General features: G+C 47.6%; 1 protein-coding gene across 1 annotated transcript; it reads right to left on the bottom strand.

The window, feature by feature from the left end:
- Positions 1-20,256: 20,256 nt before the first annotated feature.
- Positions 20,257-25,294, bottom strand: LOC109769364 (uncharacterized). Its single transcript, XM_020328112.4, has 7 exons — positions 24,693-25,294; positions 23,705-24,036; positions 22,739-23,072; positions 21,680-21,828; positions 21,508-21,601; positions 20,872-20,943; positions 20,257-20,716 (listed from the first exon to the last, which is right to left on the bottom strand). The coding sequence occupies exons 1-7, from the start codon at positions 25,197-25,199 to the stop codon at positions 20,603-20,605; spliced, it is 1,602 nt and encodes a 533-aa protein (XP_020183701.2). The 5' UTR covers positions 25,200-25,294; the 3' UTR covers positions 20,257-20,602.
- Positions 25,295-27,716: the final 2,422 nt, after the last annotated feature.

Below are 27,716 nucleotides of genomic sequence, written 5' to 3'. Positions count from 1 at the left end.
TCTCGAGATACCGAGAGCTTATCGGTTTGGAGGAATTTTGGAGTATTTCTACAGGATTTTTTTTCCTATGTTGAGCGTTCGTTTCATAGGAAGAGAAGTGATAGATTCCTAAGGACTATGTCCATATTGACCTAATTCCTAAGGATTCCTATTTAAGAAGAATGAATTCCTGAGGATTCTTAGTATTAGGTGAGACCTGATGAAAAATTCCTAATTGAAGTGAACATGACATTTCAATCATTTACTTTTCCTATTCCTATGATTTGAGAATATTGTAAAACGAATGAGCCGTTAGATATGTACTTGTATCAAACGTGGAGCGACGATGATAAAATCCTCAGCCAAAATCGTTCCAAACGGTTGTACTCACACTAGTATAACAAAACAAATAGTTGATCACGCCGTATAAGCATGCCAATCTAGTTGCATAGGAATCATAAACCGTTTTCTCTGTGTTCACTTGGTCATGGATGACCAAATCACAAAACCAACCATTGGCCGGCTTACAAATGGCCTCAACGACATGTCCATACTATCGACGCTCTGGACGCAGTTTCCAAGGCCCCGGGCATGTTTCTTTTTGTTGCATGCATCTTATCGACTTTGCCTCTCTCATCATGCCCACGCTATAAAAAGGAGAGGACTAAACCTCTCCCCATCATCACCACCGCAAGCAGAGCCTAATAACTAAAGTTCAAACCTTCCTTCGCGTCGACAGCATCTGCAGCTGCAATGGCCAACCACGGAGTCGCCGCTCTCCTGATCGCGTCCCTGCTCGTGGCGGTCACCCTCGCCGACGGCAGGATCACCGTGCAGGTGCAGCGCCACAGCGTTAGCCGAGGTACGTCATGTCAACCGATCAGCATCCTCCAGTTGATCTGCATGTGTAGCAGTGGCCAAATGTGCATGCATTTCGCAGGGTATGCGGCGAAGGCGGTGCCGGCGCTGGCGTGCAACAAGGTGAACGCGGTGCAGACGGGCGACACCTGCTCCTCCATCGCGGACGGTGCCGGTCTGGCCCAGGAGGATTTCCTGGGCTTCAACCCCAACATCAACTGCGAAAAGATCTTTCTTGGCCAGTGGGTCTGCCTCGACGCGTCTGCTGCTTAACACACATAGTTGTATTGCCTCAAAAAGAAAAAACACACATAGTTGTATGTAGTACGAATAAGGAGGTGCTCGCTCTCCACGCACCAGCCAAAGTTTGCCGACCTTTTTTTCCTGCCAGACCTTGTTGGGTAATGTCGGCTTCAGTTCACCATTTGATACGGAAATACTATATACTCCCTCCGTTCCTAAATAAATATAAGACCTTTTAAAGATTTCAATATAGATACAAAAATGAGTGAATCAACATTCTAAATATGTCTATATACATTCGTACGTAGTCCGTATTGAAATCTCTAAAAGGGCTTATATATAGAAATGGAGGGAGTGGCATCTCCATCGCGGACCTTTAAACCGCCTGTAACCGTTCAAATAAGTTTTGCCATCCAAGACGGGGCTGCATCGATCCGTCGATCGGTCCGGACGCACTTTTTTCCGTAAACCTGAGACAAACAGGGGGAGGGGGGCTTTGCAGGCACCCGGACCGCTGCCGTGCCCGCTTCTAACGACCGTGGCGCACCCAAAAATCTCACACGCCTCTCCCGGGTTTTTCGTCGAACACTCGCACCACATGAGGCACCGCATTCATGTCGGCCCAAAGCATGGAGCGGCAGGCATTGATGCCGCGTGATGTGACCAGACATGAGGGCGACACTGACGGACGCGGCCTCTTAGGCGTCACGCTTCTATGCGGACGCTGCATCCCGAGAATTAAATCCGGCCGCTGCGCCGTATTGAAGCGGGCTGACCGACCCTTCGCATCGGCTTGCCACGGCTATTTAAGCCGTCCACCGGTGATGCACATCTGCACTTCGTCCTCTCCGAGCCCTCCCTCCTATCAGAGCCTCTCCAACTCCAGTGTTGATGCCGAAGTCATGGTTCTCCGTGCCGACAGTTGGAGGCGGTGGCAATTCTTCACGAGGCGGATCTTGGCGCCGGCGCCCTCACTCTCCGGGCCCCTCGGCATCCACAGCAGCCGACTCCTCCGGTAAGGAGGAGATCGTTATCTCCTCTAACGACGAGGACGACTAGATGCCCCAGTAGCGACACCGCCTCCTCGCGGAGGCTACTGTGACGGACGAAGAATTCGTCCGTCAGATGGAGATCAAACGGAGAGATTGTTCCGTCAGATGGGCCCGGCGCCACCAACGCCGGCGCGTGTCAATGAGGAGCCACCGTCTGCGCCGCGCTACCGCGTGAAGCAGGAGTCGGCGCCCCACTTCGGCGGGTCAAGGAGGAACCCCTGGAGGGCCTCATTCCGTGCGGTCTCCGCGCTCTGACGAGCCTTGGAGAGTTCGGCCTTTTGAGCCGACGCATCATTCTCCAAGATCTCACATTTTTTCACCGCGTCTTGGAGCCCCTGTTGGACCTCCTTGACTCGGGCCTCGAGCTTTTTTCGAGCGGCTTGCTGCTCGACGGCCTTCTCCTCGGCTTCGGCCAGAGCCTTTTTCAGGGCCTCCACCTCGGTCGCGGCTCCTGCACATATTTCGACATTACAGTCAGTATGCAATGCTTGTTTTTTCCGAACACATAGCAAGAGGTTACCTACCTTGTTTCTCCTGAAGCCGCATTGTAACCTCGCCGAGCTCGTTCTCGGTCCGCTCCAGCCTCTGCTTCAGTTCAGAAACTTCGGCAGCATGCGAGGTTGCGGCCAACAGCGACGCCTGCTTATGCATACATATCACGTTAGTCTCCTACAATAAAAGATTGATCCTCTGCCCGGTTCTTGTCGCCGAACACCGGACAGTGTCCCAGGGGCTACGGACTACATGGGCGTTTTCTCTTTCTATGTCACTTACCTCGAAACCTGTCAACAGGTTGCCGCAGGCTTCGTTCAGTCCACTCTTAGCAGACTGAACCTTCTCGATCACCGTGCCCATAAGGACACGATGCTCTTCCATAACAGAGGCGCCTTAGCGCCTCCATCAGGTTATCTGGCACCCCTGGATGGACAGGGACCCCCGGCGGAAGTGGTGCACCCCCCCTCCTTCAAAGGGGGCTGCCCGCCCGACTCCGGAGCCATATGGGCCTCCGGAATCGTATTCGGCTGAGGGCCAAGCTGAATGCGGCCCTCTTCGCCAGTCTCCATGGGGATCGTCCCCTCCATATGTTCGGCAGTGGAGGCTTCGCCTCGTGGCGCCTCCCGGACAGCGTCCTGGGTTCCTCCACGGTTCGGATCGGCCCTCCGAGACAGCACTTCGGTGTCGTACCCGGCCCCGGGGGAATAAGCGGGCGGTGGCGACTGACTCACCATCTCCGACGGGGCCAACGAACTTCCAGACGAGGATCGCTGGATCAGGTCGCGGGTCGGACTGCAATGGTACGGTTAACCACATCAAGATAATGGAGAGAAAGGGCTGGATGTGCGCATAAATAAGCCATGTCACTTACGACGCGGCCAGGGGCTTAGTGCGGGGGCGTCGTTCCGGACTGCTGTCAATGTCCCACGCGGTGTTGACCGCAGGAACGCCCTTCTCCTTTTTGGGCGCCTCCGCCTCCAGATGCACCGGAGCCGCCCTCTTCTTCTTCTTCCTCTCCTCGGGAGGAGGATTATTTTCTTCCTCCTCCTCCTCCTCTTCCCCGTCATTGCCCTCAGGGACAGAGGAATGAGTTTCGTCGTCCTCAGACGCCACGTCCGAAGTACCCTTACGACGGAGGCCGCTCTTGGCCCCCTTTGCCTTCTTCTTGGCCTTCTTCTCCAGCGCCTTATACAGCGTCGGCACCAGCATCTTCGCTAGGCGCGGGATGACTGGTTCTTCAGGTAACGGAGCCAGACACTGGATCCGCTTTGCCCTCTCCGTCCAGTCCTGAAAGAGCGATAATAAAAGCTCAGGCGTCGCCCTAGCAACAAACAGGCAGGGAATACATTAAAAGAGACATACCTCACTGGCAGGATGACTAGCGTCGTGTCCGTGATCTGAATCCGCGGCCGGCGGTTTCTCGTTGCCCTTAAAGAGCAACTTCCACGCGTCCTCGTGAGTAGTCTCGAAGAGCCTCACCAAGGTATGGTGCTGTTGGAAATATGCCCTAGAGGCAATAATAAATGGTTATTATTATATTTCTTTGTTCATGGTAATTGTCTATTATTCATGCTATAATTGTATTGTCCGGAAATCGTAATACATGTGTGAATACATAGACCACAACGTGTCCCTAGTAAGCCTCTAGTTGACTAGCTCGTTGATCAACAGATAGTCATGGTTTCCTGACTATGGACATTGGATGTCATTGATAACGGGATCACATCATTAGGAGAATGATGTGATGGACAAGACCCAATCCTAAGCATAGCATAAAAGATCGTGTAGTTTTGTTTGCTAGAGCTTTTCCAATGTCAAGTATCTTTTCCTTAGACTATGAGATCGTGCAACTCCCGGATACCGTAGGAGTGCTTTGGGTGTGCCAAACGTCACAACATAAATGGGTGACTATAAAGGTGCACTACGGGTATCTCCGAAAGTGTCTGTTGGGTTGGCACGGATCGAGACTGGGATTTGTCACTCCGTGTGACGGAGAGGTATCTCTGGGCCCACTCGGTAATGCATCATCATAATGAGCTCAATGTGACTAAGGCGTTAGTCACGGGATCATGCATTGCGGTACGAGTAAAGAGACTTGCCGGTAACGAGATTGAACAAGGTATTGGGATACCGACGATCGAATCTCGGGCAAGTAACATACCGATTGACAAAGGGAATTGCATACGGATTGATTGAATCCTCGACACCGTGGTTCATCCGATGAGATCATCGTGGAACATGTGGGAGCCAACATGGGTATCCAGATCCCGCTGTTGGTTATTGACCGGAGAGGCGTCTCGGTCATGTCTGCATATCTCCCGAACCCGTAGGGTCTACACACTTAAGGTTCAGTGACGCTAGGGTTGTAGAGATATATGTATGCAGAAACCCGAAAGTTGTTCGGAGTCCCGGATGAGATCCCGGACGTCACGAGAGGTTCCGGAATGGTCCGGAGGTGAAGAATTATATATAGGAAGTCCAGTTTCGGCCACCGGGAAAGTTTCGGGGGTTACCGGTATTGTACCGGGACCACCGGAAGGGTCCCGGGGGTCCACCGGGTGGGGCCACCTATCCCGGAGGGCCCCGTGGGCTGAAAGTGGAAGGGAACCAGCCCTTAGTGGGCTGGGGCGCCCCCCTTGGGCCTTCCCCCATGCGCCTAGGGTTGGGAACCCTAGGGGGAGCTTCCCCCTTGCCTTGGGGGGCAAGGCACCCCTTCCCCCCTTTGGCCGCCGCCCCCCCTTGGAGATCCCATCTCCCTGGGCCGGCGCCCCCCCCCCCCCAGGGGCCTATATAAAGGGGGGGAGGGAGGGCAGCAACACACAGCCTTGGGCGCCTCCTTCCTCCCCTGCAACACCTCTCTCTCTCTCGCAGAAGCTTGGCAAAGCCCTGCCGAGACCCGCTACATCCACCACCACGCCGTCGTGCTGCTGGATCTCCATCAACCTCTCCTTCCCCCTTGCTGGATCAAGAAGGAGGAGACGTCGCTGCACCGTACGTGTGTTGAACGTGGAGGTGCCGTCCATTCGGCACTCGGTCATCGGTGATTTGGATCACGGCGAGTACGACTCCGTCATCCACGTTCATTGGAACGCTTCTGCTCGCGATCTACAAGGGTATGTAGATGCACTCCTTTCCCCTCGTTGCTAGTAGACTCCATAGATGCATCTTGGTGAGCGTAGGAAAATTTTAAATTATGCTACGATTTCCAACAGTGGCATCATGAGCCAGGCCTATGCGTAGTTACTATGCACGAGTAGAACACAAAGCAGTTGTGGGCGTTGAGTTTGCCAATTCTTCTTGCCGCTACTAGTCGTTTCTTGTTTTGGCGGCATTGTAGGATGAAGCGGCCCGGACCGACCTTACACGTACGCTTACGTGAGACACGTTCCACCGACTGACATGCACTAGTTGCATAAGGTGGCTAGCGGGTGTCTGTCTCTCCTACTTTAGTCGGAACGGATTCGATGAAAAGGGTCCTTATGAAGGGTAAATAGAAATTGGCAAATCACGTTGTGGTCATACGTAGGTAAGAAAACGTTCTTGCTAGAAACCTACAAACCACGTAAAAACTTGCAACAACAATTAGAGGACGTCTAACTTGTTTCTGCAGCAAGTGCTATGTGATGTGATATGGCCAGAAGATGTGATGAATGATATATGTGATGTATGAGATTGATCATATTCTTGTAATAGGAATCACGACTTGCATGTTGATGAGTATGACAACCGGCAGGAGCCATAGGAGTTGTCTTTATTATTTTGCATGACCTGTGTGTCATTGAATAACGCCATGTAATTTACTTTACTTTGTTGCTAAACGCGTTAGCCATACAAGTAGAAGTAATCGTTGGCGTGACGACTTCATGAAGACACAATGATGGAGATCATGATGATGGAGATCATGGTGTCATGCCGGTGACGAAGATGATCATGGTGCCCCGAAGATGGAGATCAAAGGAGCATGATGATATTGGCCATATCATGTCACTATTTGATTGCATGTGATGTTTATCATGTTTTTGCATCTTATTTGCTTAGAACGACGATAGTAAGTAAGATGATCCCTTATATTAATTTCAAGAAAGTGTTCGCCCTAACTGTGCACTGTTGCGAAGGTTCGTTGTTTCGAAGCACCACGTGATGATCGGGTGTGATAGATTCTAACGTTCGAATACAACGGGTGTTGACGAGCCTAGCATGTACAGACATGGCCTCGGAACACACGCAATACACTTAGGTTGACTTGACGAGCCTAGCATGTACAGACATGGCCTCGGAACACGGAGGACCGAAAGGTCGAGCATGAGTCGTATAGAAGATACGATCAACATGGAGATGTTCACCGATCTTGACTAGTCCGTCTCACGTGATGATCGGACACGGCCTAGTTAAAGTCGGATCATGTATCACTTAGATGACTAGAGGGATGTCTATCTGAGTGGGAGTTCGTTAAATAATTTGATTAGATGAACTCAATTATCATGAACTTAGTCTAAAATCTTTACACTATGTATTGTAGATCAAATGGCCAACGTTGCCCTCAATTTCAACGCGTTCCTAGAGAAAACCAAGCTGAAAGATGATGGCAGCAACTATACGGACTGGGTCCGGAACCTGAGGCTCATCCTCATAGTAGCCAAGAAAGATTATGTCTTAGAAGCACCGCTAGGTGAAGCACCAATCCCAGAGAACCAAGACGTTATGAACGCTTGGCAATCACGTGCTGATGATTACTCCCTCGTTCAGTGCGGCATGCTTTACAGCCTAGAACCGGGTCTCCAAAAGCGTTTTGAGAAACATGGAGCATATGAGATGTTCGAGGAGCTGAAATTAGTTTTTCAAGCTCATGCCCGGGTCGAGAGATATGATGTCTCCGACAAGTTCTTCAGCTGTAAAATGGAGGAGAACAGTTCTGTTAGTGAGCACATACTCAGAATGTCTGGGTTGCACAACCGCTTGTCTCAGCTGGGAGTTAATCTCCCGGATGACGCGGTCATTGACAGAATCCTCCAGTCGCTTCCACCAAGCTACAAGAGCTTTGTGATGAACTACAATATGCAGGGGATGGAAAAGACCATTCTCGAGGTATATTCAATGCTGAAATCAGCGGAAGGGGAGATCAGAAAAAAACATCAAGTGTTGATGGTGAATAAAACCACTAAGTTCAAGAAGGGCAAGGGTAAGAAGAACTTCAAGAAGGACGGCAAGGGAGTTGCCGCGCCCGGTAAACCAGTTACCGGGAAGAAGTCAAAGAATGGACCCAAGCCCGAGACTGAGTGCTTTTATTGCAAGGGAAGTGGTCACTGGAAGCGGAACTGCCCCAAATACTTAGCGGACAAGAAGGCCGGCAACAACAAAGGTATATGTGATATACATGTAATTGATGTGTACCTTACCAGTACTCATAGTAGCTCCTGGGTATTTGATACCGGTGCGGTTGCTCATATTTGTAACTCAAAACAGGAACTACGGAATAAACGGAGACTGGCGAAGGACGAGGTGACGATGCGTGTCGGGAATGGTTCCAAGGTCGATGTGATCGCCGTCGGCACGCTACCTCTGCATCTACCCACGGGATTAGTTTTAAACCTCAATAATTGTTATTTAGTGCCAGCTTTGAGCATGAACATTGTATCTGGATCTCGTTTAATTCGAGATGGCTACTCATTTAAATCCGAGAATAATGGTTGTTCTATTTATTTGAGAGATATGTTTTATGGTCATGCCCCGCTGGTCAATGGTTTATTTTTGATGAATCTCGAACGTGATGTTACACATGTTCATAGTGTGAATACCAAAAGATGTAAAGTTGATAACGATAGTCCCACATACTTGTGGCACTGCCGCCTTGGTCACATTGGTGTCAAGCGCATGAAGAAGCTCCATGCAGATGGACTTTTGGAGTCTCTTGATTACGAATCATTTGACATGTGCGAACCATGCCTCATGGGTAAGATGACCAAGACTCCATTCTCCGGAACAATGGAGCGAGCAACCAACTTATTGGAAATCATACATACCGATGTGTGTGGTCCAATGAGTGTTGAGGCTCGCGGAGGATATCGTTATGTTCTCACTCTCACTGATGATTTAAGTAGATATGGGTATGTCTACCTAATGAAACACAAGTCTGAAACCTTTGAAAGGTTCAAGGAATTTCAGAGTGAAGTTGAGAATCAACGTGACAGAAAAACAAAATTCTTACGATCAGATCGTGGTGGAGAATATTTAAGTCACGAATTTGGTACACACTTAGGGAAATGTGGAATAGTTTCACAACTCACGCTGCCTGGAACACCTCAGAGAAACGGTGTGTCCGAACGTCGTAATCGCACTCTATTGGATATGGTGCGATCTATGATGTCTCTTACCGATTTACCGCTCTCATTTTGGGGCTATGCTTTAGAGACTGCCGCATTCACTTTAAATAGGGCTCCGTCGAAATCCGTTGAGACGACACCGTATGAATTATGGTTTGGGAAGAAACCTAAGCTGTCGTTTCTAAAAGTTTGGGGATGCGATGCTTATGTCAAGAAACTTCAACCTGAAAAGCTCGAACCCAAATCGGAAAAATGCGTCTTCATAGGATACCCTAAGGAAACTATTGGGTATACCTTCTACCTCAGATCCGAGGGCAAGATCTTCGTTGCCAAGAACGGGTCCTTTCTAGAGAAGGAGTTTCTCTCGAAAGAATTGAGTGGGAGGAAAGTGGAACTTGATGAGGTGATAGTCACCCCTTCCGAACCGTAAAGTAGCGCAGCACGGGAAAATGTTCCTGTGGTGCCTACACCGACTGGGGAGGAAGTTAATGATGATGATCATGAAGCTTCGGATCAAGTTACTACTGAACTTCGTAGGTCCACAAGGACACGTTCCGCACCAGAGTGGTACGGCAACCCTGTCCTGGAAATCATGTTGTTAGACAACGGTGAACCTTCGAACTATGAAGAAGCGATGGCGGGCCCGGATTCCGACAAATGGCTAGAAGCCATGAAATCCGAGATAGGATCCATGTATGAAAACGAAGTATGGACTTTGACTGACTTGCCCGATGATCGGCGAGCCATAGAAAACAAATGGATCTTTAAGAAGAAGACGGACGCAGATGGTAATGTGACCATCTACAAAGCTCGACTTGTCGCTAAGGGTTATCGACAAGTTCAAGGGGTTGACTACGATGAGACTTTCTCACCCGTAGCGAAGCTGAAGTCCGTCCGAATCATGTTAGCAATTGCCGCATACTATGATTATGAGATATGGCAGATGGACGTCAAAACGGCATTCCTTAACGGCTTCCTTAAGGAAGAGTTGTATATGATGCAGCCGGAAGGTTTTGTCGATCCTAAGAATGCTAACAAAGTATGCAAGCTCCAGCGCTCAATCTATGGGCTGGTGCAAGCATCTCGGAGTTGGAACATTCGCTTTGATGAGATGATCAAAGCGTTTGGGTTTACACAGACTTATGGAGAAGCCTGTGTTTACAAGAAAGTGAGTGGGAGCTCTGTAGCATTTCTCATATTATATGTGGATGACATACTGTTGATGGAAAATGATATAGAATTCTTGGAGAGTATAAAGGCCTATTTGAATAAGTGTTTTTCAATGAAGGACCTTGGAGAAGCTGCTTATATATTAGGCATCAAGATCTATAGAGATAGATCAAGACGCCTCATTGGTCTTTCACAGAGTACATACCTTGACAAGATATTGAAGAAGTTCAATATGGATCAGTCCAAGAAGGGGTTCTTGCCTGTATTGCAAGGTGTGCAGTTGAGCACGGCTCAATGCCCGACCACGGCAGAAGATAGAGAAAAGATGAGTGTCATCCCCTATGCCTCGGCCATAGGGTCTATTATGTATGCCATGCTGTGTACCAGACCTGATGTAAACCTTGCCGTAAGTTTGGTAGGAAGGTACCAAAGTAATCCCAGCATGGAACACTGGACAGCGGTCAAGAATATCCTGAAGTATCTGAAGAGGAGTAAGGATATGTTTCTCGTTTATGGAGGTGACGAAGAGCTCGTCGTAAAGGGTTACGTCGACGCTAGCTTCGACACAGATCTGGATGACTCGAAGTCACAGACCGGATACGTGTATATATTGAATGGAGGAGCAGTAAGCTGGTGCAGTTGCAAGCAAAGCATCGTGGCGGGATCTACATGTGAAGCGGAGTACATGGCAGCCTCGGAGGCAGCACAGGAAGCAGTCTGGATGAAGGAGTTCATTACCGACCTAGGGGTGATTCCCAATGCGTCGGGCCCGATGACTCTCTTCTGTGACAACACTGGAGCTATTGCCCTTGAGAAGGAGCCCAGGTTTCACAGGAAGACCAGGCATATCAAGTGTCGCTTTAACTCCATTCGTGAAAGTGTTCAAAATGGAGACATAGATATTTGTAAAGTACATACGGACCTGAATGTAGCAGATCCGTTGACTAAACCTCTCCCTAGGGCAAAACATGATCAACACCAGGACGCAATGGGTGTTCGATTCATCACAATGTAACTAGATTATTGACTCTAGTGCAAGTGGGAGATTGTTGGAAATATGCCCTAGAGGCAATAATAAATGGTTATTATTATATTTCTTTGTTCATGGTAATTCTATTATTCATGCTATAATTGTATTGTCCGGAAATCGTAATACATGTGTGAATACATAGACCACAGCGTGTCCCTAGTAAGCCTCTAGTTGACTAGCTCGTTGATCAACAGATAGTCATGGTTTCCTAACTATGGACATTGGATGTCATTGATAACGGGATCACATCATTAGGAGAATGATGTGATGGACAAGACCCAATCCTAAGCATAGCATAAAAGATCGTGTAGTTTCGTTTGCTAGAGCTTTTCCAATGTCAAGTATCTTTTCCTTAGACCATGAGATCGTGCAACTCCCGGATACCATAGGAGTGCTTTGGGTGTGCCAAACGTCACAACATAACTGGGTGACTATAAAGGTGCACTACGGGTATCTCCGAAAGTGTCTGTTGGGTTGGCATGGATCGAGACTGGGATTTGTCACTCCGTGTGACGGAGAGGTATCTCTGGGCCCACTCGGTAATGCATCATCATAATGAGCTCAATGTGACTAAGGCGTTAGTCACGGGATCATGCATTGCGGTACGAGTAAAGAGACTTGCCGGTAACGAGATTGAACAAGGTATTGGGATACCGACGATCGAATCTCGGGCAAGTAACATACCGATTGACAAAGGGAATTGCATACGGATTGATTGAATCCTCGACACCGTGGTTCATCCGATGAGATCATCGTGAAACATGTGGGAGCCAACATGGGTATCCAGATCCCGCTGTTGGTTATTGACCGGAGAGGCGTCTCAGTCATGTCTGCATGTCTCCCGAACCCGTAGGGTCTACACACTTAAGGTTCGGTGACGCTAGGGTTGTAGAGATATATGTATGCGGAAACCCGAAAGTTGTTCGGAGTCCCAGATGAGATCCCGGACGTCACGAGAGGTTCCGGAATGGTCCGGAGGTGAAGAATTATATATAGGAAGTCCAGTTTCGGCCACCGGGAAAGTTTCGGGGGTTACCGGTATTGTACCGGGACCACCGGAAGGGTCCCGGGGGTCCACCGGGTGGGGCCACCTATCCCGGAGGGCCCCGTGGGCTGAAAGTGGAAGGGAACCAGCCCTTAGTGGGCTGGGGCGCCCCCCTTGGGCCTTCCCCCATGCGCCTAGGGTTGGGAACCCTAGGGGGAGCTTCCCCCTTGCCTTGGGGGGCAAGGCACCCCTTCCCCCCTTTGGCCGCCGCCCCCCCTTGGAGATCCCATCTCCCTAGGCCGGCGCCCCCCCCCAGGGGGCCTATATAAAGGGGGGGAGGGAGGGCAGCAACACACAGCCTTGGGCGCCTCCTTCCTCCCCTGCAACACCTCTCTCTCTCGCAGAAGCTTGGCAAAGCCCTGCCGAGATCCGCTACATCCACCACCACGCCGTCGTGCTGCTGGATCTCCATCAACCTCTCCTTCCCCCTTGCTGGATCAAGAAGGAGGAGACGTCGCTGCACCGTACGTGTGTTGAACGTGGAGGTGCCGTCCGTTCGGCACTCGGTCATCGGTGATTTGGATCACGGCGAGTACGACTCCGTCATCCACGTTCATTGGAACACTTCCGCTCGCGATCTACAAGGGTATGTAGATGCACTCCTTTCCCCTCGTTTCTAGTAGACTCCATAGATGCATCTTGGTGAGCGTAGGAAAATTTTAAATTATGCTACAATTTCCAACAGGTGCTTCTTCGGATTGAACTCCCACAAGGGGCAGCTTCGGCGTTGGCACGGGAGAATTCGGCGAACTAACATCACCTGGATTACATCTACAAGCTTGACGTTCTTGGCTATCATGCTTTGAACGCGCGTCTGCAGCGCTATTACCTCGTTGGACGAACCCCAATCGGGACTCTTCTCAACCCAAGAGGTGAGCCGCATAGGAGCGCCAGAGCGGAATTCGGCAGCCGCGGCCCAGGAGGTGTCGCGGGGTTCTGTGATATAGAACCATTGTCTCTACCACTCCTTCACTATCTCCATAAAAATACCTTTCGGCCAGGAGATGTTGGGCAGCTTGCTCACCATGGCTCCTCCGCACTTCGCGTGCTGGCCGTCTACCACCTTCGGCTTCACGTTGAAGACTTTGAGCCATAGTCCAAAGTGGGGGTGGATGCGGAGGAAGGCCTCGCACATGACGATGAACGTCGAGATGTTGAGGAAGGAGTTTGGGGACAGATCATGGAAATCCACCCCGTAATAATACATCAGACCGCGGACGAAGGAATGGATTGGGAACCCCAGCCCGCGGAAGAAATGAGGGAGGAATACTACCCTCTCGTTGGGCTCCGGCGTGGGAACGATTTGTCCCTCGGCCGGCAAGCGGTGGGCGATTCCCTTCGCCAAGTATCCGGCCGCCCGGAGCTCAGTAATGTCCTCCTCCGTGACGGAGGAGACTATCCACTTGCCCTGACCGCCGGATCCGGACATGGTTGCTGGGGTGGAAAGGAGATTGGAACTTGGGCGCTGGAGCTCGAGATCGGGAAGGCGGAGATGGAGAGAAAGCATGAGAAGAGGAAGAGGGGATCCTTATCCTCTTATAAAGGCAGCAAACATTAAACGCCTCCTCACTCGCCTTAAGATTCGCCTATTCCCAATGGATGTGCAAGTGGCGCGGTTGGGTTACCCATACCCGCATTGATGAGAATCCCGCAATAAGGGGACACGATCTCTGCTTCGACAAGACGTACCAATAGCAACTGCATCTCGCAACGTGGGGTGGCAGATGAAAACAGTTCAAGATTAGAACCGGACAGGCGTAGCGTCATAAAAACTGTAAGCAGATTAGACTCGTGCAAATATTATATTCTCTCTGCGGTTGTGTGCGGAATGCGTTGCAGGTTCGGATACAATCATCGCATCCGAAGACTATCTTGGAGTTCGGAAGAAGGGGAACCCGCCTTGCAATGTCGAAGACAATCTGCGCGCCGGACTCCTCGTCATTGAAGCCAGGTTCAAGGGCTACTGAGGGAGTCCTGGACTAAGGGGTCATCGGGCGTCCGGCCTGTTACTCATTGGGCCGGACTGATGGGCTGTGCAGACACGAAGACCGAAGACTATACCCGTATCCGGATTGGACTCTACTTGGCGTGGAAGGCAAGCTAGGCGATTGATTATGAAGATTCCCTCTTATGTAACCGACCTCATGTAACCCTAGATCTCTCCGGTGTCTATATAAACCGGAGAGCATAGTCCGGATAGGACAGATTCATTACCCTATACTCATAGGCTAGACTTCTAGGGTTTAGCCATTGCGATCTCGTGGTAGATCAACTCTTGTAACACTCATATTCATCAAGATCAATCAAGCAGGAAGTAGGGTATTACCTCCATAGAGAGGGCCCGAACCTGGGTAAACATCGTGTCCCCCGTCTCCTGTTACCATCGATCCTAGACGCACAGTTCGGGACCCCCTACCCGAGATCCGCCGGTTTTGACACCGACACCTTCCCCACAACCGCGCCATCCATATCAAACGGCGCGTCAAGGAGGAGCCCGCACCACCGCTGCCACACATTCGGCACGCCCGCATTGATGGGCCCGTGTCGCCGCCCCGTCAAGGAGGAGTTGCCGCCCGCGATGACGAAGGTGCGGAGACGCAGCCTCCACTACCTCAGAGGCGGCGGTTGTGGCGGTCCCTCGGGCTTGAGGGTTGTCAGGTCTGAGGAGGAGCTCTCGGTGAGGCAACATGCACAATATGAATGGTGCAACGCCGTCCACTGCAACACGTTCGCCAAGTCCGAAGCGGCGCTGGAGTGGGTCCGCAATGACCCGGACCTCGCCTCCGCGTGGGCCCTCGACCGCTCTGTCACCACCGCGAAGACGGCCGCCAGGGGCCACCACCACCTTGACGGCAAGCTCGTCAAGATCGGCGAGGAGTGGTCGCTTAGCGTCTCTTCCGCCAACCCCTGCAGGGGCAAGGCCGCCATCAGAGCTCCGCGGACGTCGTCTACATTTGCCACAGCGGCCCTCTGCACCGTGCAGGAGGTGGTGCAGCGGCTCCTCTGCGAGAGGCGGGCAACCACCAGACAAGGTTGTTGTGGCCATCCGACGCCCTTCCACCGCTGGAGGGACGGCGACGACGGCACGGACGTTGATGATGGTGCGGCAGGGCAGGGCAGCCACACGTACGAGGTGGTTGTCCCGTACGGGGTTTAGCATTATTGTTTTTAGTTTTTAGTAAATGGTCGAAATATCAACCTTTTTATGTAAAATTATGTCTGAACTTCAATGAAAATCGGTCGTGTTTGATGAATTTCGTCCGGTTTGTTCAAACCCGGCTTGAAATGTATGCGGCTAGCATTGGATGGCGGGCTTTTGCATCCATGTCCACGGATTGGTCCCCCTGCTCGCGGACGGATGTGGTGTCTAGTTTGCGAGTCAGCGTTGAAGATGTCCTAAGTACTACTTTGTTTCGAATTAAGATGTTTTGGACTTACGGACTAAAATGAATGAACAAACACACTAAAATGGGCCAGCGTTGAAGATGCTCTAAGTACTACTTTGTTTTGAATTAAAATGTTTTGGACTTACGGACTAAAATGAATGAACAAACACACGAAAATGCAGGAGGTGGTGCAGCGGCTCCTCTGCGAGAGGCGGGCAACCACCAGACAAGGTTGTTGTGGCCATCCGACGCCCTTCCACCGCTGGAGGGACGGCGACGACGGCACAGACGTCGATGATGGTGCGGCAGGGCAGGGCAGCCACACGTACGAGGTGGTTGTCCCGTACGGGGTTTAGCATTATTGTTTTTAGTTTTTAGTAAATGGTCGAAATATCAACCTTTTTATGTAAAATTATGTCTGAACTTCAATGAAAATCGGTCGTGTTTGATGAATTTCGTCCGGTTTGTTCAAACCCGGCTTGAAATGTACGCGGCTAGCATTGGATGGCGGGCTCTCGCATCCATGTCCACGGATTGGTCCCCCTGCTCGCGGACGAATGTGGTGTCTAGTTTGCGAGTCAGCGTTGAAGATGCCCTAAGTACTACTTTGTTTCGAATTAAGATGTTTTGGACTTACGGACTAAAATGAATGAACAAACACACTAAAATGGGCCAGCGTTGAAGATGCCCTAAGTACTACTTTGTTTCGAATTAAAATGTTTTGAATTTACGAACCAAAATGAATGAACAAACACACGAAAATGTGTATAAACATTCAATTCAATTAAAAAAGAGTAGAATATTTTATATTTCGGAACAGAGTGATATCATTTTCCCTTGTTTTTGTAAAAAAGAAGTAACTTATTTTGGTAAAATAGGGTCCAAAAAACAAAAAGCTTATAGTGCATGTCGCACTAACATATCAGCATTCCAATCCAATCCACAATCAAATTTCCAAATAGTTTGTGCTAGTGTGCCCATTCCGTGCACCGACTCCAGGTTGCAAGTCCTATGGTATGGTAAAGACAGACAAACTGGGTTAGGGTCAGGCAGGTGCCTCCGAGGAGGCAATACGACCATCAGCGCAGGTTCCTTTAAGCAGGGAGAGACCGTTCAGCTCTAGCGGTATGGGACTAAAGTAAACCTGAGCACAGTAGCACGTACGGCTCGCATCGGGCCGAGGTCACGTCAAGCCTCTACAGGCCTCAGGGTCCGTGGCCCATGTAAGCACGATGGTTTTCCTTCGAAAACTAAAAAAAATAAGCCCGATGGTGGCTGGCCGCTGAACTAATTGACACCGTGGCCAGCAAATGTCAGGCGATGGAGCGAGTTTGGCAGGCTTCCATCTGCGAGGCTACGAAGGCACAAGTATTTGGTTATGGAAGACGAGGTTGAGCCTGAAACCTTGGCTGCTCTTCTTGCCGTCTTGCGTAAACTGCGATGTCCTCGAGTGATGCTTTGGGCGGCGTACTCTTACTTGCATTTAGACCTTCCACTATGTATCAGGTGCCAAAACTCTGAAAAGTACGCCACATCCACATAGATATCAGATGAAAATAATTTAGCACGGATCACACAATGTTGAAGAATCTGGCATCGATTGAAACTCAGGCCAACTCATATAAACTAGTATAAATCAGCCTTGGCCACCCCACTGCCAGCGTCCCTTCCTGGCTGTTGCATGGGCTGACATGGTTTACTTTATTGCATGGAAGGATTTGGCATCGGAGCAAGTAGATGCTCCGGTGCCCAGAAATTTTTGTTTGGCATCGCTTGGGCAAGGGCATCGGTGCCAAATACCCAAAAAGCAAATTTAGCACCGCTTTTGGTCTACATAGTGGAAGGCCTTAGAGCATCTTCAACAGCCGCCCAACGCGCGGCATGCTAAAAAACCACTCCATCCATTTCAAAATACAATGCGCCCGCGTTTTTCGAGGTCCAACTTTGACTTTAAATTTAACCAACGAGACCGACTGCGGCAGGAGAAATAATTATATAATTGAAAACTTTTTTTGAATACGAATTCACTGCTAGAATTTTTGCTCCCATCGCAATCGGTCTCGTTGGTTAAATTTATGGTCAAAGTTAAAGTACGAAAATAGAGGAAGCACTATATTTTGGAACGGAGAGAGTACTGTGCAGCGCGTCATCGCCTGGTTTGGCGCGGCGGGCAGCGCTGGCTCCAGCAGCCGTGGTAAAATGCAGCTCGCGCGTAGCTCCAGCAGCGCGCAAAAATACAGCGCGCTCGACTCTCGCACAAATAACATATGCGCTCCAAACACAAGCAAAAAGATCAAACACAAACAACATAAATCAACAATAATAAATAATTCAATTTCGCTATTACAACTCGAACAAATAGTTTATCGTTCAATACAACAAATAGTTCAATAATACAACAAATAGTTCAACAATACAACATCAAACGCACAAATCATCATGCTCTTTGTCGGCCATTTCAAGCCCACCACTCCTTAATGAGATCCTTCTGAAAATCATCATGCGCTGCGGGACGTCGAATGTCGTGATAGGAGGCAACAAAACGGGTCACCCTTTCAGCCCTCCGCCGCACTCGCATGAGATGTCCGAAGAGCTCATACTGAGAGTAGTCTACATCTCGGCCATATGCTCATTCTCGATAATCATGTTGTGCATGATCACACAAGCGTGCATGATGTACCAAAGTATCTTTTGATCCCAAAATTTAGCCGGTCCTCTCACAATAGCAAATTGGGCTTGCAAAATCCCAAAAACTCTCTCCACATCTTTTCTAGCCGGCGCCTGAGCATTGTGGAAATCAAGATATTTCTTACCTTCCGGTTTTTTCAACGGCTTCACAAATGTTTGTCACTTTGGGTAGATGTCATCCGCAAGATAGTAGCCATAGTTGTATGTACGGCTATTTTGCTACAAACTGCACCGGTGGCAGTTCATCATTTGCAATCTTATTCATCAGTGGTGACCGGTTGACAACGTTGATGTCATTCAAAGATCCAGGCACTCCAAAAAAAAGCATGCCAAATCCAAGTCTCTTGATCGGGCACCGCTTCAAGGATTATAGTGGAACCCTTTTTTTGGCCATGGAATTGCCCATGCCATGCCTTTGGACAATTCTTTCAACTCCAATGCATGCAATCTATTGAGCCAAGCATATCTGGGAAGCCGCGAGCTTTGTTCATCTCCAATAGCCTTGCAGCGTCTTCAGCATTGGGAGATCTCAAATACTCCTGGCCAAACACTTGCACAATTCTGAGTGCGAAGCGCTTGACACACATGATGGCTTGGCTCTCACCCATTGCCAAGTGATCATCTACTAGATCAGCCGGGATACCGTATGCCGACATACACAAAGCGGTTGTCACCTTCTAAAAGGTGCTATGCCCGAGCTCTCCGGCGGCATTCCTCATTTGCTGAAAAAACCGGTCATGGCTCGCTAGTTTCTCTGCAATGCGCCTGAACAACTCCGTGCTCATCCTAAACCGGCGACGAAAGTACGACTCCGGGTATGTGGGATTCTTCACAAAATAGTGCCTCATCAATCTGTTGTGGGCATCGATCCTATCCCTGCAAATTTTCTGCCGACCCAAAACCGAACCACCGTGCTTCGGTTTTTTATTGATGTGCATAGCTAGGATCATTGCAATATCCTCCTCCTCTCCCATATCAAATTCTTCTTCGGAAGAATCATACGACGAACTCATCTACAATATTCAATATAAACTAGGCTATAAAAACTACAATCAATATGCATCAAATTCATGAAAAAACTGTGAAGTTTGAGCAATACATACCTTGCGGGTGTTTTGTCGAACACCTTGCGGGCGTCGAGCGGCAGTGAGCGGCCGGGCACTGTTCGTCGGAGGACTGCCGCGCGCGACGGGCGGCAATGACTAGAGGGAGACGGAGGAAGCCGCCGCGACGCAGGGATAGGCCGGGGAAGCGCCGGAACGGTCGCCGGAATAAATGAGGTGGCGCGGGCGGTGGCGTCGCCGCGGCTGGATGGGGTAGGTGGAGTTGCGAGCGAGCGCTCGAGAGTCAAGCGCGCGGGAGCGGGCGCAACAAATAAGCGGCGCGCGATGGCGTTTCGGCCCGCGCGCTGAACTAGATATGCCACGCGTACGGTTTTTGCGCCTCCACTGAAGCGCCCGGAGCGGTAGCGCGCGCAAAAAACACTGATTTTTCAGTGCGGCTACTGAAGATGCTCTTATACTGAGAAGAATATGTGGGTATGAGACCAAATGGAAAACTAGAACAGTCCCCGTACCGCTATCGAACTTACTCGTGCAACATGATGAGATGTAAACTGAGATCAGAGTCATCACTCATCACACGGTGTTTTTTTTTTAGAAAAGGACTCATCACACGGTGTGATTCACACGCACCAAACTAGCGCGCGCAAAAACGATGGCCGACGGCTGGACAAGATAAAAAGAAGCAGACTATACCCTCAAAAAAATTCTAGTAAGCAGTAACTGGAGCCAACTGATACGATAGAACGATCAAGAGATCCAAGGATACGATAGAACGATCAAGAGATCCAAGGATACGATAGAACGATCAAGAGATCCAAGGCAGATCTACCTGCCCTATTCCTCTTCTCGTATTCGACACTGATGCACATTTGCGTCTGGCCGGTACACGCTAGAACAGGGAGTCCAAAGGAAAAATATCAGTGGAATAGAAAAAACCACACCACATCCATAGGCGACAACGCCATATAAACCAGACACTGGAACCATTCTTCAGATTTACACATCACCACCACTTAGATGTCTTTCGATCAACATCACAGCCATTCAAACGTGACAGTTGTGACACGGACACACTGACATCATCATAACCATTTGGGTGTGTCGATTATACAGCCCAGAAACAGTGTTCATGAGCAGAACTTGCCATTCCGATACATGGCTGAAAGGGTTAGCGTCGTTAATGCAGTCGTAACCTTCTAGTTGGCGAGGATTTCGTTCACAGGAGACAAAAAGGATCGCTCAATACGGCAACAAAATCTTTTGCATTAACCATCAGCAGTGCCAGTGCGCCCCGTCGTAAGAAGGAAACATGCAAGCTTCTTCACCCGGGGAAATTGCAGGCTCAGCTAGCTGTACTTCACTCAGCTCGCCCATCACTTCCTCAAGCTGTTGGAGATGATGATAAAGATAGTTAGGCTATGGATATCACTAAGACAACTATTCTAGAGCTAAGCACCAAACACAAGGAACATAGGAAGTGTCCAAGGAAACACAGTGTAGACTATCGACAGAGGAAAAAAAGGTTACAGATCTTAGGGTACCTTCGAAATATGCGTCAAAAAGTAATCATGGTGGTGCTTGCTTGACTTGGATTCAGTAGCGTGAATTGTTTCCTGCATTAACCAAATGAATTTAACAAATCACATGGAGTAGTCAGTCACGTGCGGTAATAATATACTGATGAATCATGCTTGCGTTGCAACGATCATTTCAACAGCAGACAAAACAAAGGTTCCGAAAAAAACGGACACAGCCAGAGTGCACACAATTTAGGCATGCACACAATTTTGCACTAATTGTTCGGTTTAAGATCATACAATTCTTATGCTTAAATGCAAAATACGCTCAATTTCAAGCCTATATACTGAATCTAAAAGCATAAAACTTAAGAAATTTAACAGATCAAGATCAAGCATGGAGATGATACTTCCGAAGATAGCAAAATAAACATTCCTTTTCTCCAAGCAGGTTGATAAAAATATTAAACAAAAGACTCTGTCTGTGAATGCACAAACAAAAAGGAATACAGGTAGTCCATCAGAAGGCAGAAAAAGGTCAAAGATTGTGCACAACAATTGTGCTACCTCAATTGATGTGAATGCACAAACAAAAAGGAATACAGGTAGTCCATCAGAAGGCAGAAAAAGGTCAAAGATTGTACACAACAATTGTGCTACCTCATCAATATAGAAGTCAAAGTCTGCACTGGATGTGATCTTTCCGTAATTGTCAACGGCATGAGTTTTGCGGGTGTACGCCAGAAGGATTGCCCTGTCCATATACAAGTTAGAATCCCTAAAAACTCTTAACATAATCAGTAAAACATAAAAAATAAATAACTATACAGACCTTAGAGCGTTCTCATCCAATCTCATGTGCTGCGCAAGTCTGCCAATCGTTATCACTGAAAACACTTTTAGAAAGCTTCTGATATCCCCAAGAAATAGCTGTTGCTTCACTTCATCAAGAAACAGCTTCAACTGAAGACGATATACATCCTGGACAGTAAGCAATTTAGAGCTTGTTTTGTTAACAGAAGTGAAATTGCAAACTAAGCCAAAGAAAGCAACTTCTCTATAATTCCATAAACCACTTAGCCAAAGAAATACAATTGAAGCAACTTCTCTATAATTTCATAAGCCACGAGTACATGCCATGCCAGAAACCAGAAAATAGTGTTGAAACTGAAAAACTGCCTGGTCAGAATTTAGTACTAAGGTCGAATCAGTACATATACATTAACATAAAACATTCCGTTGTACAAAAAAGTTCATAACAGATGTTCACAGGCTACAATAGTGTAACTTCATCAATATATGTGCCCAATTTATGTTTCTATTTATTTCCATAAGTACGTATATAACTGTGAACTGATTAATACAGCTGAGAATTTTTACTAGGTTTATATTCGTTTTTCTAATCCCTGGTAGTTACATAGAAACTTCTGTTACTAAATCATGTTGTTCCTTTTTTTTTTTGTTACTTCACGGTGTGGTACTAGGCCAATACAGCTCATGCCGTGGAAGACAGGAGCTTATGGAGTTACTATTTCCTTTAACTTATCCCATTCAAACTGTACCAAACTGGACTATTGATGGAATTATTGCCCATGGCAACTCAAGGCCCTCGATGCTTCTTAATACTTATTTTACCCGGTATGCTATCGGCGCCAGTGTCAAAAGTTGTGGGGTTCCAGCTGATCACTTTGGCCTTTCAATGACAAAGGTTGTGCAAACATATACTGATGCAGTAAAAATGGAACTAGCAGCTTCCTGGAGATGATAAACAAGCAAAGATACACTCTATGTTCCCAGCCTAGAAACGCCTTGGTACCTAACCCAATCTGGGATACAACAAAATATATATACAAAAGAAGAATACCTGTGCTATATTAGCTTTAGATAATACCTGGTTGTAGTTTGTGAATGGCTCTTTTAAAACTGGAGGCCATGCAGCAATGAACTTGGGGCAGGCAAGGGAAAAGAGTTCATCATAATGTGCCTGACCATCACCTCTAAGCATCTTTTCCATTTCGGTACCATACTTCCCCTTCAGCTCAGTGCTAACATCTTCAGCTATTAGATTGTTCTGTGGGCACAATGAGAGGCAGATTGCCAATAGTGCATACATCTGCTCATTCTTCTTCAGTAGAAAGTCATACTGCGGAGACTTCTCATCGTATTGCTTATACTTCAGGATATACAGCAGAATTTTGTTGAATTGATGTATCACGTCAGCATACCTAGATCAGCCCAGAAACATGGTGAATCAGTTAAAAGCAGTTCCAGCTTGGACAATATCAAGATGCTGAAGTGCAACTAATAGCATGTGCCACTTGCACGTCACATAGCAACATATTCTCATCTTTGTACAACTGAAAAGCATGCTCCAAATTATTGATTGCGTGATAACACTCATTAGAAGAACATGATAGCCAAGCACTTTGGAGTAAGCACAGAAAACACGAATACTTTATCAGGTAATAATATCACTCATCAGAAACCCACGAAAATCAAGCACTTTGAGTTAAGCATGGGAAACAAGAATAATTTACTGGCAATCAATTACCATAGACTAGCGTAAACACGGTAGGCACAAAAAGAAAAATTGCAGCAAAAGCTTTACCCATAAGACAACATGATGTTAAACTACAATTATACATTTTTGCTAACTCACTCCAAGCTTAAAGTACACAACAATAGGACCGTCTATGGAATTGTAACATGTGGGGAAACAACACAACCAGTCATTATTTGTACAAAGTGGAGGGGCTACAATTATCATATCCATAATAAAAAATAAGTGCACTTCGGTCTTAGTAGAATGCAATATAAATATATATGGTGAAAATGCTCAAGCTAGTGTATTACACACCTGCGCATCATGAAGTTGGCAAAACCATAGTAGTAGATAGTGGAAATGTAGCTCCCAGTTACAGTGGTGTAGACACCCTGCTGGCCAATATCTATAGGCAACAAGCACCTCAGCCCAGTATGGTAATCCCCTATCAGGCAATGCACCCTCAGCAGCCCAATCATGCTGTAGTACCCCAGCATCTTCAACACATTGCTCCCACCCTGCTTGTGCTCATACCCGTTCATCATCGTGAACTGCTCAAGCCCCTCCTCCCTCTCCAGGATCTCTCTGATCATCGAATTCTCCACCAGTGCCTTCAAGTAATTAAAAACCCCATACACACTCCATGCCTGCAAAGAAGACTATTAGTTAGGAAACACTACCACCAAAAAAACCCATCAAAATTCAAGCTAGACTAACCAACAATAACCTTAGAAACACCCAACCCAAGTATAACTGATAGACATATTGTAAGGAATCCCCTCACGAGTCACAACTCAAGATCAAGCAAGAACCACCTGTGCAGAACACACTTATGAATAACTCATGAAAACTAGCTTAACCAACTGAGAGTACAATTGAACAAACAATGTGCAGGACTGCAGGCGCCACATAAGTAATCAAAGTAGTATGTACTATCCACTGAACTAGGGACTACCCTTAACAAGCAAAAACCACCTCTGCCACCACATACATAACTCACGAATAATACCGGGATACAATGCAATGCAGTAAACTGCCACAGCACAAGCCACATCTGACACCTCAAATATAACTCCTGAATAAAATTGGGACTGGCATTGATTTCCGGTTGTAAGCACGAACCAGATCCACAGCATCCTGAATATCACAATCTAACTGAAACATCGAGAAGAACGAACCTACCATTCAGTAAACTATACTGCCATGAGAAACTGAAATTCGCCAAAGGACGCCATTTATTTACCATGCACGAATCTCAATTCATTCTAAGCCCAAAACTGAATGGACATAAGTAAGCGCGGACCTGGTCGAACCGCTTGAGTAGGCTGATCTCCTCCTCGGTCTTGTCCTCGAGTTTGGTGCGGTACTCGCAGAATCTCTGGAACTGGGACACGAACCCATCGACCATGTCCCAGAGCCACTGGTTGGGCAGCTGCATGGTGAGGACGTTCTGGAGGACGACGGTGAAGAGGGAGCAGTAGGTGTCCCAGGAGTCGGCGCCGTGCGTGAGGGTGAGGCCTGGGAGGCGCGCGTGGGCGTGGCGGGACGTGAGCTCGCTGTAGAGGAGGAGGAAGACGTGGTCGTCGTCGCAGTAGGACGCGACGGCCTTGGCGGGCGGCCAGGGCTTGTCGCGGTAGACGCGGGCGGAGAGGCGGCGGAAGTCGCCCTCGTACAGCTTGTCGGTCCCGACCACGTCGCCGCCGCGGATGGAGCGGTAGAGGTCGGAGACGAAGCTCTTGACGGAGTCGGGGATGTAGTCGGTGTAGGAAGCCACGGCCGTCCCGGACGCGGCGGCGGCGGCGGCGGGCATGGTCGCCGGTGAGGGGTCTAGGGCTTAGGTAGGGGTGGGGATCCTCGCTGAGTTTGCTGCGAGGGTTTTGGGGTGGCTCTGGCCTCGTGTTGGCTGCCGATTGGTGCGGAACAGGAGAAATGGAGAGTGCTGTGTCCAGCTGTGAGGTGTGGACAAAGTGGGAAAACAAATTTACCACTAGCACACAGAGTGGGCTTTTCGGCTAGCTCCTCGCTCTTATTTTACTGTAGACGGACAAATCAATTCAGTTCTCCAAATGCTACTCCCTCCAATCTTGATTAACTGTCGTACAAAGTTGTACTGAATCAACGATTGTTAAATACTCCCTTCGTTTTTATCTACTCCGTATATTAGTTTTGGTCAAAGTTAAATTGTATAAACTTTAATAAAATTTATAGACAAAAATATTAATCTCTGGCTGGTTAACACAGGGTCGCCCGTATGTCTCGCTTTAAGCGATCACAGGGCGACGTCTTGAGTCAGGGGAGCCCAGATGGGCCCCCTTTTTCGTTTTTCTTTCAGTTTTTTGTTCTTGTTATTTGCTTTATTTTTGTACTTTTCTTTATACTCTAAAATATTCTACATATCTATACACAAAACACTCTTCAAGAACACATTTGCAAAATGTTGAAAAAGTATATGAAAAATGTTGAATAAGTATTAAAAAATGTTGCACAAGTATATGATATGTTGAACAAGTATTTGAAAATTTTAAATAAGTATTAAAAATGTTTAACAAGTATTTGAAAAATGTCAAATAACTATTAAAATTTGTTGTATGAGTATTTGAAAAATATTGAACAAGTATTTGAAAATGTTCAATAAGTATTAACAAAATTGTTGAACAAGTATCTAAAAAATGTTGAATAAGTATTCAAAAATGTTGAACGAGTATTTGATAAATGTTGAATAAGTATTAAAATGTTGAAAAAATATTTGAAAAATATTGAATAAGCGTTTGGACAATGTTGAACGTGTATACAAAAAATGTTGATCACTTATTCAAAAAATGTTTTGACATATACAAAAATGTAGAATAAAAACGAAAACAAACATAAGAAAAAATAAAAATAAAAATGGAGAAGAAAAAGAAAACCAAAGAAAAAATAGAGAAGAGAACAGAAAACCAAAAAAATGGAGTAGAAAAATGAAAAAGAAAGAAGCAGTAAAAACAGGAAAAAAAAGAATGAACATGTGTGTAAACGAGCTCATTTTCCTTCTAGTATGTTGCACCCTACTCATTTAACCCGAAGCCGAAGCTGGCGTAGTGGCTAGCGCGTGTCAAAGAAACATAAGATCCCAGGATCAATTCCTCGCGCGCGCAACAATTTTTACTCTATTTTTCCGGAAAAAATCGTCTCGCTTAAAGCGAGCAATAGCACTCGCGTGCGCAACAATTTTTACTCTATTTTTCGAAAAAATCATCTCGCTTAAAGCAAGCAATAGCGCTCGCGTTAACACAAATTGGCACGTGGTGGAATCCCGGCGCGCTGGTCCAAAGTCCATTATGCGAGGGGAAGGAGAGTTAGCGAGCGATGCTGATGCCTCCTGCATTTTTAACCGATCCCTTATAACCTCTTGGAGGAGTAAAAAGTTTCAGTTTTACTCCTCTAACCGGCACCTAGCCGATCCCTTATCCGTCGTAAGTGAGTAAAATTTTACTCCTCTTTGAAAGCTGAATAAAACTGTTGCTTATTATTGATTTGGTGCGGCATACAAGAGTATATAAGAGGGTACAAACCGACTTGGGGTAGGGGTACAAAACTGACTTGGACTAGAAGTCGTATACCATAATGACTACTCTAACATCCCCCCGCAGTATCAACGGCAGGCTCGACGACGTTGAGACTGAAACAGATATCTTGAAACGGCTTAGTAGGTAGTGCCTTGGTGAAAATGTCAGCAAACTGAGCCGTAGAGGGAACATGAAGCACCCGAACCTGACCAAGAGCAACCTTTTCACGAACAAAATGAATATCAATCTCAATATGCTTTGTGCGTCGGTGTTGAACTGGATTGCTGGTCATGTAGACTGCTGATATGTTGTCACAGTAGACAATAGTGGCCTGCTCAATAGGCCTGTGTAGCTCGGAGAGTAACTAGGCAGATCTAAGAAGGGAGACAATATGATCTAAGAACTTTTGAGAGGAGGCGGTAAGAATGATATCATCTACATAGAGAAGTAAATAGGCAGTGTCAGAAGTTTGATGATACACAAAAAGAGAGGTGTCGGAGAGAGATGGAGTGAAGCCTATTGTTTGAATGAAGGAGGAGAAGCGTTGAAACCAAGCTCGTGGGGCCTGTTTAAGACCGTAGAGAGATTTCTGAAGAAGACATACATGAGTTGGAAAGGATGGATTTTCAAAACCCAGAGGTTGCTGGCAGTAGACAGTTTCTTGAAGAGAACCATGGAGGAAAGCATTTTTAACATCAAGTTGGTGAATGGGCCATGAAGAGGAGACAGCAACACTAAGAACGGTGCGAATGGTGCTAGGTTTAACAACAGGAGAGAAGGTT

Source organism: Aegilops tauschii, chromosome 3, assembly GCF_002575655.3.
Source record: "Aegilops tauschii subsp. strangulata cultivar AL8/78 chromosome 3, Aet v6.0, whole genome shotgun sequence".
NCBI classification, from domain to species: domain Eukaryota; kingdom Viridiplantae; phylum Streptophyta; class Magnoliopsida; order Poales; family Poaceae; genus Aegilops; species Aegilops tauschii.
This window is presented reverse-complemented; position numbering and strand designations above follow the sequence as displayed.

What these genes read in the sequence shown, in the direction of transcription:
- LOC109769364 (XM_020328112.4), bottom strand. Translation starts at nt 25,199, where the DNA reads ATGCCCGCCGCCGCCGCCGCCGCGTCCGGGACGGCCGTGGCTTCCTAC. An exon ending in GCCAACTTCATGATGCGCAG is followed by an intron (nt 23,073 to 23,704) that starts GTGTGTAATACA and finishes GGGCTGATCTAG; the next exon opens with GTATGCTGACGTGATACATC. An exon ending in CATTCACAAACTACAACCAG is followed by an intron (nt 21,829 to 22,738) that starts GTATTATCTAAA and finishes CTTACTGTCCAG; the next exon opens with GATGTATATCGTCTTCAGTT.